This window comes from Aquila chrysaetos, assembly GCF_900496995.4.
Source record: "Aquila chrysaetos chrysaetos chromosome W unlocalized genomic scaffold, bAquChr1.4 W_unloc_1, whole genome shotgun sequence".
Lineage (NCBI taxonomy): Eukaryota > Metazoa > Chordata > Aves > Accipitriformes > Accipitridae > Aquila > Aquila chrysaetos.
The window spans coordinates 1521586-1536032 of record NW_024470321.1 but is presented as its reverse complement, the minus strand read 5'-3'; the positions used below and the strand labels follow the sequence as shown (position 1 = coordinate 1536032).

General features: G+C 38.8%; 1 protein-coding gene across 2 annotated transcripts in view; it reads right to left on the bottom strand.

The window, feature by feature from the left end:
• Positions 1-220: 220 nt before the first annotated feature.
• LOC121232877 (guanine nucleotide-binding protein G(q) subunit alpha) overlaps positions 221-14447 on the bottom strand; it is a 129231-nt gene continuing 115004 nt past the window's right edge. For both annotated transcript variants that reach the window (XM_041121378.1, XM_041121379.1), the window contains 2 exons: positions 5683-5836; positions 221-3171 (listed from right to left, as the gene is read on the bottom strand). In XM_041121378.1, coding sequence (XP_040977312.1) covers positions 2981-3171; positions 5683-5836 — 345 coding nt within the window. In that variant the 3' untranslated portion in view covers positions 221-2980. The remainder of the gene's footprint in view (positions 3172-5682; positions 5837-14447) is intronic.

Below are 14447 nucleotides of genomic sequence, written 5' to 3'. Positions count from 1 at the left end.
GCATGCTGAATATATATTTTTTCAGAATATGCTCAAATGATCTAAACATTGCCACAGGTTCAACTCAATTAAAATATACCAGAAGTAGCCCAGTGGCACTCACTCTTTAATTTTACAATCACAATATATCTATAAACCATGAGTAAACTTTTGTTTTGTTTTTATACAAAACTTAAAACCCCATTCTCTCCCCCCCCCCCAGTATCCCATAACAAAACAAAACAAACCCCAAACCTTCATTAGACACCACTGGCTTTTTTTTTTTTTTCTACAGTTCTATTTATATCACTAAATCCAAGGTGGCCAATGTATTCCCAGGTTAAAAGAAGGGATATTATCACGCACTCCAGAGTCAACAGTGGAAACAGAAGATTTGTTATGTTTATAAGCAAGATCAGGACCAATTTTATAATGACATATATAACAAGAATAACTGTTCTGATCACATATTTAGAATGTCAGTGTCACTTTTTATAACCTACAACTACCTGCTTTAGCTTTATTAAATAAAATTCTTTAACTCCTTAAAATTGTTAACACTAGCAACTTTGTTGTTGTTAGATCTAAGGTTTCTGTAATTTCTGAAATGTTTAACTGATCTGATGCTCTGTATTTTTTCATGATATTTTTAGGGAAATAGCATATACCCATTAGTACTTATGTTCAATAGTTTGAAATGTCTCTAAATTCACTTTTCTAATAAAGGCTATTAGAAAAGTAAAATTAACTGAAGTTGAATCTGCCAAATACAAATTCATATTTAAGAGCTTATGTTCCAATCCTAGATATAATGGCATACATTCTTCCAGCAAAAATGGTTTCTACATCTGTATAAAGCCCTGACAAGATTTAAGCGTTGTTTTGATTGTGATTGTGAATGTCCTCTGTGTGTCTCCAATTTACTTTTACTCAGGAATGTACAAATGATTTTATACAGCACGATGCTAGTACAACTCTGTACTATAATAAGCTTTTTTTGCTTTTTAAATTAAAACAACAAATCCCTAGTCAGAAATAAACTGACCAAATTTACATTCTTCTCTTAAAAAAGTAAATAAAATAACATTGTTTAAAATGTGAATTAGCTGTAAGACATACAATACAATTACATAGATACATATCAACACAGCACATCCAATTTGCCAAAAATTAATGATTACAAAGCCAATAGTGATGCTGCCATATATATATAGATGTATGTACAATGATTATAACATTCATAACTGCACTATACCTACAATCAGTTTTCAATTATAAGGTTTTTTATGAGGCAGCAAAAAAATAGCAACTGTTCTTGTTGTTTTGGAATTGGGAGGGTTAAGGATGAAAAACATCTCATTAGTATTTATTAACTTTGTTACTGATAAGTCATTCTTTTTCCACCTCTCCTTCGCAGCTGAGAGGCAGGAATTTCTGTGCTAAGTGCACTCTAGTGCTACTTGGCATTGTAATCAATCCAATTACATCTGACCTCTGAGTTCTCTGTAGCTTGCTAGCAATCATGCACCTGGTCAGAAAAACACCTTTCAACCTAAGCTGCTCATCTATGTGTGCTACATTTTTGTTGTTAAAAATTTGCATGTTTAAATTTCAAGAGTGATCTTTCCACTGTTTCATTTACATTAATAAATCTTTCTAAAGAACATCAAGAGAGGCTATTTTTATTTTGCATGAAGCCTATCAAATGTCTGTGAATCGGTTAAGAGGCAACCTTATTAAGAAAGGTTCCTGAATGTGATCACTCATCAATAATTTCATGCTGTACAAAGGTGCTTTGATATTATTACAGAAAACATTGTATGCAATCTCATGCCATCTCTGACATAAGGAGAGAGTTAAAATGTCTTCTATACATGTATACCTAGTAGCATATTCACTCACGCTTGTTTTTGGCATTAGAAAATGGAACACTTTCTAAAAAAGGGAACATATGAGCTGAAACTATATTTGTTTATCATTTAGCAGTTGACTCAATCAGGTCAGTACCCAATCCATCAATTTGGCATTTCAATTGGTATCTTATGTTTCAAAAATATTTGTTTTATAAAAAGCCAGATTTGGCAAGATTTTATACAACAAAAATATTTTTTCTACTGTGGAAGAACACACTTTAAAAAAGCTCTAACTTAAGAAAAAATGCACACAACTGAAAAAAAACCCAAACACCACTGTTTCAGGCTGTAGCCACTGGGGAAAATGTAGTGTCCATGACATTTCTGTTTGGCATTTGTGAATAAAGAAAAGAGAAAATAATGGCACATGACAGTTAAAAAGAGATTCTATGATATTCCATGAACATCCCAGGTTTGTGTCTTTAATTATTCCATTACTTTCTTCTATGCATCTTTCTGAACTGTGAAAGTATGGTTAAATTCTAAATCCATACACAACTATTTCTATTTTGCAATCCCAATATTGTAGCCTCAGAATTGAAGACAGAATGAAAACACCCATGTCAAGAATTTAAATATCACACTATCAATACTTTTGATCCTTCAGAGAAAGTACATTCTGTAAAATTTGAATGACTGATAACTTCAGTTCTGATGATAGCATTTTTCCTGACCAAATCACTCAACAGAAAATATTTTACCAAGGAATGCAACTGGGAAAACGGCCATTGTACCTTTAAAAACATAAGGGGGGGAGGAAGGAGGAAGAGAGAGAAAGGGTTAGGGAAAGAGGAAACTAGTTTAATTTTGCTTCAACAGCAAAAAACTGTTATCCTTTGTGAGTGTACGACTGAGAATTTAAAACACAAAAAATAAGAAAATGTACTGTGAATGCACATCAGCATCTTTTGGTTTTCCTCCATACAGTTTAAATAAAATCATAATATTAACTAAAAACTCTGTGGACATTCACAGAGTCCAGGCCAGCAATAAATTAGTATTATGCAATTTGTTTTCACAGATAATACAGTCCGTCTTGTGTATCTTCAATCACGCAAAGGTGGTCTTGGAGGGCCTCTTAGGCACAGTTAGACCAGGTTGTACTCCTTCAGGTTTAACTGTAGGATTGTGTCCTTGACAGCAGCAAAGACGAAGCGTATATTCTCTGTGTCTGTAGCACATGTGAAGTGGGAGTAGATAATTTTGTCACTGTCTGGATTCAGGTCTACAAACATCTTCAAGATGAACTCTCGTGCTGCTTGTGCATCCCGTTGTGGTCCTGATAATTAAGAAGAGAAAGTCAGTTTTTCCTAGTCAATTCAATATTTGAGCTTCTTTAGGAAGGGAACCTTAGGAGCAGAAAACAGAAGAAAGACTCAGTCTGTGACCCTCGTATAAGAGAAGAAGGGAAAATCTTTACTAATAAATACTACCATATACACTATTTTTTCCCAGTAGGAACCATTAAAAAATAAAAATGAAAGGAATTTCCAGAAGTTGATCATACAGGAGCTGTTCTTTTCCTGCTGACTATCCTCTTTCTTCCATAAGATGTTTAAAATGGAGAGATGAAATTGATCTATAACCACACAAAATGAACAACAGAAGAAATAGTTGCTTTATACTAATAAATATTTTAAAAAATTAATAGAATTGGTCCATTTTCAGTCTATATCTACTATATTTAAACTATATTTAAGTACATTATTTTAAAACATAGCATAATCAAGTTACATCCTAAACTGGTCTGACACTGTCTCCAATATAGCCTCATGCAGGTCAACAAGGGGAAGTGCTAAGTCCTGCACCTGAGGAGGAACAAGCCCAGGCACCAATATATGCTGGGGGCCACCCAGCTGGAAAGCAGCTTGACAGAAGAGGACCTGGGGGTCCTGGCGGACACCAAGTTGAACATGAGCCAGCAGTGTGCTCTTGTGGCAAAGACTGCAAATGGTATCCTAGGCTGCATTAGAAGGAATGTTCCCAGCAGGTCGAGGGAGGTGATCCTTCCCCTCTCCTCAGCACTGGTGAGGCCATACCTGGAGTCCTGTGTCCATCTCTGGGCTCCCCAATACAAGAAAGACATGGACATACTGGAGACAGTCCAATGAAGGGCCACAAAGATGATTAAGGGACTGGAGGAAAGGTTGAGAGAGCTGGGACTGTTTACCCTAGAGAAGAGAAGGCTCAGGCAGGGATCTCATCAATGTGTACAAATACCTGAAGGAAGGGTATAAAGAAGATGGGCCAGGCTCTTGTTGGTGGTGCCCAGTGACAGGACAAGAGGCAATGGGAAAAAGCAGAAACACAAGAGTTTCCATCTGAACATCAGGAAAACCTTTTTTACTGTGAGGGTGACCGAATACTGGAACAGGTTGCCCAGAGAGGTTGTGGAGTCTCCCTCCTTGGAGATATTCAAAAGCCTTCTGGACATGGTCCTGGGCAACAGGCACTAGGTGACCTTGTTTGAGCAGGGGGGTTGGACCAGATGATCTCCAGAAGTCCCTTCCAACCTCAACTATTCTGTGTGAATTTTGTCTGGGTTTTTTTTGGACAAGCATTTAACACAGGTGTATCTCCACTTGAGTGATGATAACAGAAAGGTCCATAGAGCCTTCTCACCTGCAGGATGTCATCTAGGGCACCTGTCACACTTGTAACTTGAAAGGGCAAGAATATTTTCTATTCAACTGTCAGTTCTCTTCTGTATAGTACTATCAAACTAAACTTACACTGACTCATAAGTATATAATAAGTATGGTCTGATCCTGCAAGCTGTTCACTGTGAACACATCCTTTCCTCTCAAAAAGGAAAAAAAATATAACTTTTTCCTTTTATCACTCTCTAGTTTTGAAAATGAGAGATTTAATCTTTTTTGTAGCTTTTGAATCTGCTTTTCACCCTCTGGTGAGACAAAAGATATGTTATTGTATGAATTTGATTTTTTTCTCTGTTACCAAAGCCTCCACTCACTTACCTTAGAATACCTAACTTTTCACCTCAGGATAACTTTCTGAAAGTACAGCTTCCTTAGAAACAGCTGTGTGTTCCACATAATGTTTTCTGGGACAAGCACATTAAACTTCACATAAGTAACATAAAATTAAAATAAAGGAATCAAAAAAGAAATGGTATAATGAAAGGGTAGGAGGAGTGATACTGGTTTCTCTGACAGCCACAGAGAATTTATGACACTTCTGTTCAGATATCCAACCTTAAACAAAAACAAAACAGCAAAAAATAAACAAACAAAAACAAAACAAAAAAAATCAAAAAAGAATATGTGAGACACTGTGTAAAAATGAGAAATGTATTTTTATGCAATTTTAGCTTTATACTTCAGTTCAAACCATCACCCCAACTTACGAACAAGGACAGAATAAGGTCCAATGCTAATATGATGTTACTCATCTAGAATCAATAGTTTCACATGAAAGGTACTGCCATCCTATCCACAATTATTGGAGGTATAAAATAAAATCCTAGTAATCTAGAAAATCCTACAAGACTTCAGTGACTTTAAAAATTTGGAGTATTAAAAATTGCTATTTTTAATAATTTTTTCCTTTTCATATAATTTTTTAAAAAACCATGACCAGCAAGTCATTCAACTACAAACTAACCATTTGGTGTACTAAGTAAAATTTTGTAAAGAAGAAAATGGGTGTAATGAAGAATGGGTGATAATCTTTGTCCTAAGAACCTCTAAGCAAAATATGGGCAAGGCTATTACATTTTTTCATTACCGCAGTATAAATGGGGCATGAGCTCTGGTGGCAATATACTTACCATCATACTCTGGGAAATAATCAACTAAATGGGAGTACATAATTTTCTCCTCTAAGAGATCTTTTTTATTTAAGAACAGAATGACTGAAGAATTCTGGAACCATGGATATGTGATAATTGTCCTAAAGAGTGCTTTGCTTTCTTCCATTCGATTCTGGAATAAAAAAAGAGAGACTAATTTATGTGGTCGTGAAAATAATTTTTTAAATTTTTTTTAAATCAATCCATGCAATTCCATTTCATTTGATAAAGAGATCCATTTCATGTTTTCCAGCTTCTTACTGAAATGTAAGATTTAACCGGTTCATTTACAATTCAGAGGTAAGTGGTAAATTAAATATGCAGGCAGTTTCCTTTTGCAAACTCAATGACACAAGCATAATTATTCTTTAAAACACAGGACACAGACATGATAGCTGTAACAGGTACTGTTGTAAATACTGACTATGCACAGTTATGATCAGCCAACAAATTCATGGGTACTGAAATGCATGTGGTTCAAGGCAGAGACAAGTGTGCAACAAGACATAATAACCAAGTTTTAAAAACCTTATTTATTTTATATGACTTTCCTGAACTTATAATGCAAGTAATCCTTAATTTTCTGAAAGATATCAGCTTTAAAATAGTTACAGGTAAATTTGGAATTTATTCATTGATAACCTGAGAATATTTCCCCAAATCAAAGGCTTGACATAACATATTACAAATGGTAAATTTGTTTCTAACATCATTGGGTTAGCCTTTACTTAAGCCTTGCTTAATTGCTCCTGAAAGGCAAAATGCATTATAGTGGAAATGTAAGTAAGTAAAGCATACAGTTGCTTGTAAAGGCTTTCTGACACTGTAAAATTCTGTTGTGCTTTGATAAAATTCTGAAGAACTGTTAGGCTGACATGATGCAGCTAATAAAGAGTTGGAACAAATTGAGTTCAGTACAAGGAATTAACTCTACTTCTTTCTTTATTTGGAAAACTCTAAGGCAGGCCTGATTAGCTACATATGCAAGTTTTTCTTAGGAGCTGCCTCCTGAAAACAAGTTTCACCACCAAACAGGCTGCCAGAGAACAAAATCAAGGAAGCAAATCCTGCAGATTCTGCTGTTGCTGAGCCATAGAACTGTAGAATCATAGAATCGTTTAGGTTGGCAAAGACCCTTAAGATCATCGAGTCCAACTGTTAACCTAACACTACCAAGTCCACCACTAAACCATGTCCCTGTGTGCCACGTCTACACATCTTTTAAATACCTCCAGGGATGGTGACTCAACCACTTCCCCGGGCAGCCCATTCCAATGCTTGACAACTCTTTTGGTGAAGAAATCTAAACCACCCCTGGCACAACTTGACGCCATTTCCTCTTGTCCTATCTCCAGCCACCTGACAGAAGAGACCAACACCCACCTCACTACAACCCCCTTTCAGGTAGTTGTAGAGAGCGATAAGGTCTCCCCTCAGCCTTCTCTTTTCTAGACTGAACAGCCCCAGTTCCCTCAGCCGCTCCTCATAAGACTTGTGCTCCAGGCCCCTCACCAACTTGGTTGCCCTCCTCTGAACACGCTCCAGCACCAAAATGTCTTTCCTGTAGTGAGGGACCCAAAACTGAACACAGTACTCAAGGTGCGGCCTCACCAGTGCCGAGTACAGGGGAACAATCACTTCCATAGTCCTGCTGGCCACACCATTTCTAATACAAGCCAGGATGCCATTGGCCTTCTTGGCCACCTGGGCACACTGCCAGCTCATATTCAGCCGACTGTCAACCAATACCCCCAGGTCCTTTTCTGCCAGGCTGCTTTCCAGCCACTCTTCCCCAAGCCTGTAGCATTGCATGGGGTTGCCGTGACCGAAGTGCAGGACCCGGCACTTGGCCTTGTTGAACTTCATACGATTGGCCTCAGCCCATCGATCCAGCCTGTCCAGATCCCTCTGTAGGGCCTTCCTACACTCAAGGAGATCAACACTCCCGCCCAACTTGGTGTCATCTGCAAACTTGCTGAGGGTGCACTCAATCCCCTCGTCCAGTTCATTGATAAAGATATTAAACAGAACTGGCCCCAATACTGAGCCCTGGGGAACAACACTTGTGACTGGCCGCCAACTGGATTTGACTCCATTCACCACAACTCTTTGGGCCCAGCCATCCAGCCAGTTTTTTACCCAGCAAACAGTACACCCGTCCAAGCCATGAGCAGCCAGTTTCTCCAGGAGAATGCTGTGGGAAACAGTGACAAAGGCTTTACTAAAGTCCAGGTAGACAACATCCACAGCCTTTCCCTTGTCCGCTAAGCGTGTCACCTTGTCATAGAAGGAGATCAGGTTAGTCAAGCAGGACCCGCCTTTCATAAACCCATGCTGACTGGGCCTGATCACCTGGTTGTCCTGTACATGCTGTGTGATGGCACTCAAGGTGGTCTGCTCCATAACCTTCCCTGGCACCGAGGTCAGACTGACAGGCCTGTAGTTCCCCGGATCCTCCTTCCGGCCCTTCTTGTAGATGGGTGTCACATTTGCTAACCTCCAGTCAACTGGGACTTCCCCGGTTATCCAGGACTGCTGATGAATGATGGAAAGTGGCTTGGTGAGCACTTCTGCCAGCTCCCTCAGTACCCTTGGGTGGATCCCATCCGGCCGCATAGACTTGTGTGTGTCTAAGTGGTGTAGCAGGTCGCTAACCATTTCCCCTTGGATTATCATACGGGGCTTCATTCTGCTCCCCATCCCTGTCTTCTGGCTCAGGGGGCTGGGTACCCCAAGAACAACTGGTCTTACTATCAAAGATTGAAGCAAAGAAGGCAGCATTAAGTACCTCAGCCTTTTCCTCATCCTTTGTCACTATGTTTCCCTTCGCATCCAGTAAAGGATGGAGATTCTCCTTAGCCATCCTTTTGTTAGTAATGTATGCAACATTCTGTTAGAAAACTCAGACAGTTTTGCTATAAGAGTATTTTCACTTGTATTAATTTACATTTTAAAGTGACCTGCTGAAGAATGGAAAATAGGAACTGTAAAAAAACCCACCACCTAAAAAATTCAATTTTGTAGAAGTTGATAGTTTAGTTATCTTGTATCACCACAGAATCTTCAAGAAATTTATTAATCTTTACAGCATGTTGGAGTGGTGAGTGAAAGTAAACAGACAGATTTATGGATGGAGAAACTAAGGCAGATAAGTAAAATCTTTGCTTTTTTGCAATCAGTTACATTGATTTCAATGGTGCAAGAATTTCATTCAAGAAGGATAAAAACTGAAATATCAACAGAGCTGAGCATAAAACATAAGTCCTTAGGTTAATTGTTAAAGCACAATTGTGACCATTCCTTTTATAACTTTATAATATATCGACCTAATAATAATATCATAGTTAAAACTCGAGGGGAGTCAGAGGAGGGGAAAAAAAGAGGGAATACATATCCTAAATTCACACAGTGTTTTTTTTATCATTTTTGTTTTCTGTGGTTGTTTGGTTTTTTTTTGTTTTTTTTTACTGCCACAAACTACACTTACACTATGGACAGTAGTACCTCTAACTATTAAGGGTTGAGAAAATAAAATACCTAACATGCTCTAAAGACAAGAGCATACCTGTATATTCTCCTGATGTCTTAGCGATAATAAATCCTGTAGGATCTAACTCTTCCATTTTATCCCTGTAATTGCCACCTTCAGGTGGGTGGTTGTTCCAAAACTGAGCCCCTCCTTAAGAAGTAAATAAAAATGTTTACCAGGCTTTTTCCCTTTCCCTGTTGTTATAAGGAAGGTAGACAGGATCTCATTAAACACATATTAAACTCTCAGCAGTTTTTAAAAACTGCCCCAAAAGCCATCACTGTAAACCTGAATTTAAAATGTATCATTATGAAAAACTATTAGCCTCTGGCTTCTATTAAAAGGCCCACATGAATAAAACGTTTTGCTTTTTGTAGTTTCTGTTTGATAGAATCAGAAAGTTTAAAAGAAAGCAAAGGCATAACAAAAGAAGCAAAGAGATGAAATGTTATACCTTAAATACTAATAGAAAGTAATGGACTTTTTAGGAAAATATTACAATTTGAATTTCTGAGTTTAAGGACTGTTTTTGTTAAACTTGTCACTCATTTACAATGAGGAGCAGGTGCAGCAAATTTATTTTGGGGTAGCTGATAAATATCCAATTTAAGCTTCAAGGATAAATATTAGGAGAATTAATTTCTTACTGTTATTAATTACTTATTATTATTCCTGGCTAACCTGCTCTAGCTGACCTTGCTTGAACAGGGAGGTTGGACTAGATGATCTCAAGAGGTCCCTTCCAAATTCAAGCATTCTGTGATTCCGTAATATGTAAACAATCTGGATTCAGCAAAGTACTTAAGCCTAATTCTAACTATAAATATGTATGTACTTCTGCAAAACTACTCCTTTGCTTATCATTAGGCATAAGTCAAGAGAGAAATTGTGCTGTAAGCTGCTCTGTTAGGAACTGAGTAGGAAAATATCATCATAGGCTCTTCTGTTGTTGAGTAGCTCTTCCCAAGAGGGAACCTCCTACATTCTTTGCACTAAGATACTGGGGCACTTACATTTGGAGAATTTTCCCTTTATTTCACCAGAAATTACTCATTATAAAATTAGGAATGGTAATTTACAGTTTATTTCCAGAATCAGACTTATCATACAATACTACTACTCCTACCCAATACACATGTAGAGTTTGACTACATGGGTGGCTTCAGAGTAAGGGTTAGGTCTATCAGTGGTAAAATGCTGCAGTTAGATGAGAGCAGTTACTTTTTGTCCTGGTTTCAGCTGGGATAATGTTAATTGTCTTCCTAGTAGCTGGTATAGTGCTATGGTTTTGAGTTAGGTATGAGAAGAATGTTGATAACACTGATGTTTTCAGTTGTTGCTAAGTAATGTTTAGTCTCAAGTCAAGGATTTTTCAGCTTCTCATGCCCAGCCAACAAGAAGGCTGGAGGGGCACAAGAAGTTGGCACAGGACACAGCCAAGGCAGCTGACCCAAAGTGGCCAACAGGGTATTCCATACCATGGGACGTCACATCTAGTATATAGAGTGGGGGCAGGGGGATTGCCGTTCGGGGACTAGCTGGATGTCGATTGGCGGGTGGTGAGCAATTGCACTGCGCATCATTTGTACATTCCAATCCTTTTATTATTACTATTGTCATTTTATTAGTGTTACCATTATCATTATTAGTTTCTTCTTTTCTGTTCTATTAAACCATTCTTATCTCAACCCACGAGTTTTACTTCTTTTCCCGATTTTCTCCCCCATCCCACTGGGTGAGGGGGGAGTGAGTGAGCGGCTGCGTGGTGCTTACTTGCTGGCTGGGGTTAAACCACGACACTTTTATAACCTAAAAGAACATAGAGAGCATGACTGTGTGTGTACAGCAGCAGGGATGCTGCTGCACTGAGACCATTAAGCACCATAGAACAAGTAACAGCCACATATTTAATCCATTTAAATGAAAACAGCTGTAAGTACTCACACCATCACATCTCACATTGAAACACCACTGAAATGACAGCAGAGTATTATCCCAGAAGTTTTAGCTGAAAGGAACCTCTGGAGCCCATCTAGTCCAGCCTTTCACTCAAGTAGGGTTATCAGCAACACGAGACCAAGTCAGTCATGGCTTTGTCTAGGCAAGTCCTCCAAGGATGGAGATTTCACCACCTCTCTGGGTTCCCTTTTCCAGTGCTAAACTAACTTCCAAAGGAAAACTGTTTCCTACAAACACATTAACTAAACTAGCTGTTGTGGTGGTGCATTCCTTCCCCTTCTCTGGGCTGATCTACGAACTCGGGAAGTTTCGCTAGGCCTTAGCATAAGTATAATGAGTTGGGTGGTTAAACATCCCTTGACCATACCAGGAACTCTTGCATGGCTAAGACAGGGAGTTGCACTGACCGTTCCAAGGACTCCTGCTGCTCAGTGGAGGCGGGGGATGGGAGTAGAGATAATTAGTCATTTCCTGACAACCTTGAGACATATGTCAGTCCTCTCCTAACTGCCTTGGAGCATGCCATATCTGAATCTTAAGTCATTCTCTGACAGCCCTGGAGCCTTCCTTATCTGAATCTTAAGTCATTCTCTGACAGCCCTGGAGCCTTCCTTATCTGAATCGTAACTCATGCATAACAGTACCGGCACAACTGGTATCCCAGTAATTTGGTGATGACTAAAGCCAAACATTTCCCAAACCTATAAGCAGCAGTACTAAGTGAGACCCTTTGAGCTCTACTGAACCACACTGGGCTGTGACCAGCATCTCCCTCTGAGTGGGACACCTCTCAGAGCTCGCAAACTTTCCTGCTTGCGAAGATTGGAGGTCTGTCGCTGAAAGCCAACAAGACTTGGGGCTGATACTCTCTGCTCCTTGAGGCTCAACCCTTCGCCCGTTGAGAAAGCTGCCGAAGCATTTGACGTGAATATTTTCACTGAACTTGAAGGGAATTTTTGACAGGTATACCTCTTGACTCGCGCATATATATCTCTTAGTGTCTTTATGCATGTGTGTGTACTTGTGGCAGGTACGCACCCCTGACAGGAAACGAAACTTCTCCAGGCAGGGAGGAGAGGAAAAAAATACAAACCCTAGAGGCTGCAGGTTGAAAATTGAACTGGCCAATCGAGATGTGCCAGGTACACTGAAGTGACCTTTTGGCCAATAGGGATTAAAATGACCAAAGATCAGATTCGACAAGGGTATAAACGGGGTCCCACCAGAGGACATTTTGAATCAGTCCTCCTCGAAGCAGCAGGTCTGCAGTCGGGGACTCTCCCCTTGGGTCGGGACACTGCCCTAGGTAACTCCTCGAGGTTGAGAGCCCTCATCTTTTAGGTGAGTGATATGCGCTTTTTGAGTCATCATTTTAAATCTTAAGAATTCTTAAGTCGGCTGTGTAGTACTAATTCCCCTTACATCACTGAACCTGTAGTTCACAAATGTTATCGGACTTCTAACTAACTTTTTACTGAAGAATAAATCTGAGTTTTAACACCTGTTGGATTTGATTGTATGAGCCTCCGTAACAGTACTAACCTGAATATTCTATAGCAAGTATATTACAAGTTATTGCTTTTCAAATCTATACTTAAATTACTGTCGTGAACTTTATTCAGCTGTGAATGAATCTCAGGCTGCTATTATACATATACTCATAATCCCTTTAGATATAAACCATTGACCAAGTCTGAGACTAGGAGTTGATCCAGCTGCACCTAGACTCCGACAGGAGTTTAGAAAGCAAGAGGGTCTCCTCTGAACCTCGTGACTCAACAGGAGGGTCTTCCCTACCCTTTTACATTCCTGATCTCCGTACAAATCATGAGAAATCAATTCTAACTCGATTTTTCTTTGTATGTTTCTCTTTTACCCAATTGCATCTTTGGTCTCTGTATACATAATTTTAGTTTGTTTCTGACTTAATTTTCCTTTGTGCATTTCATCCATGTATTAAGTAACAGAGTGAACCTTGCCATCAAATTCTGTGAAGTCGCGCTTTTATATAAATTCCTATTAAATCATTTTTACTAATACCATTGGAGGTGATTCTTTAAGTGGTCCAAACCACTCCATTTCGCGACAAATTGGCGTAGTCAGCAGGATGGTAAGTAGTATCACTGATTACTTACAAAAACATGGAATTAGTTCAAGTCCCAGATTTTCTGAGGAATGGGCTTGTGATAACTGGTATGATTGGAAATTTGTGGAAGAACAGCTAAAGCTAGCCAGGGGCCATGTAAAGGATGTTCCATTTTAACACAGAGGAACAAGCTCTAGCTCTTCATTATGCAAATGTTTCTTGTACTGATATTTTGTGTTCAAAAGATTTTTTATCTGCAGAAAAAAAGAAAATATATATATGCATGTGTGTGAACATGCATGAACAGATATAATATATACAGCAAATAATTTTGGCACAGAAGATAAATGTGTTATTTTCTCTAGTTTCCAAATAAACGAGTTCTGGAGATTTTATTTCCCATGGAAATAATATTTTAATCCTGTCTGAGAGTTCATATTATTCCTCTGCTCCATTCCCAATTATTCTGGACTGCTAAATGCTGATGAATAAAAAAAAGGCAACTAAATGTTTTACATGTTTTTTTACATGATGCAGAAAAAACAAAGTGCTCTGATCTCAACATCGTTTTCTTTCAGCCTTCATGGTAATCCATGTAGGACTAGCCTGTGAATAAGGAACTCAAAGTGCTGGATGAAAATTGGAAACATGCCTAGATGTGAACAGAAAGATAGTTCTGATGTAAAAATGAAATACATTCTTCAGATAATTGTCTCCACGAAGAATGAAAGTATTCTGAACTCTGTGGCCTCATGTCGTTTCATATTTTTGGCCCACATCAAAAGAAAGTGTGACTGGAACATTGTACCAATTTGTCAGAGCACACTGATGAATGCTACAGAAGTTCCATCTAGGCTTTGGACACTCATCTATTTTACAGATGTATTTTGTCCAGATTCAAAACATAAGCATATAGGCCTGCATCTACATACCTGTATACAAGCACAAATAAATACACACTAAAATACCTATCCTGTATTCATGTATTTCAAGTAATTTTAATACAACAGACTTTAACTTGAAACGGCAGCCGGAGAGAGGAGTGAGAACATGTGAGAGAAACAACCCTGCAGACACCAAGGTCAGTGAAGAAGGAGGGGGAGGAGATGCTTCAGGCGCCGGAGCAGAGATTCCCCTGTGGCCTGTGGTGAAGACCATGGTGAGGCAGGC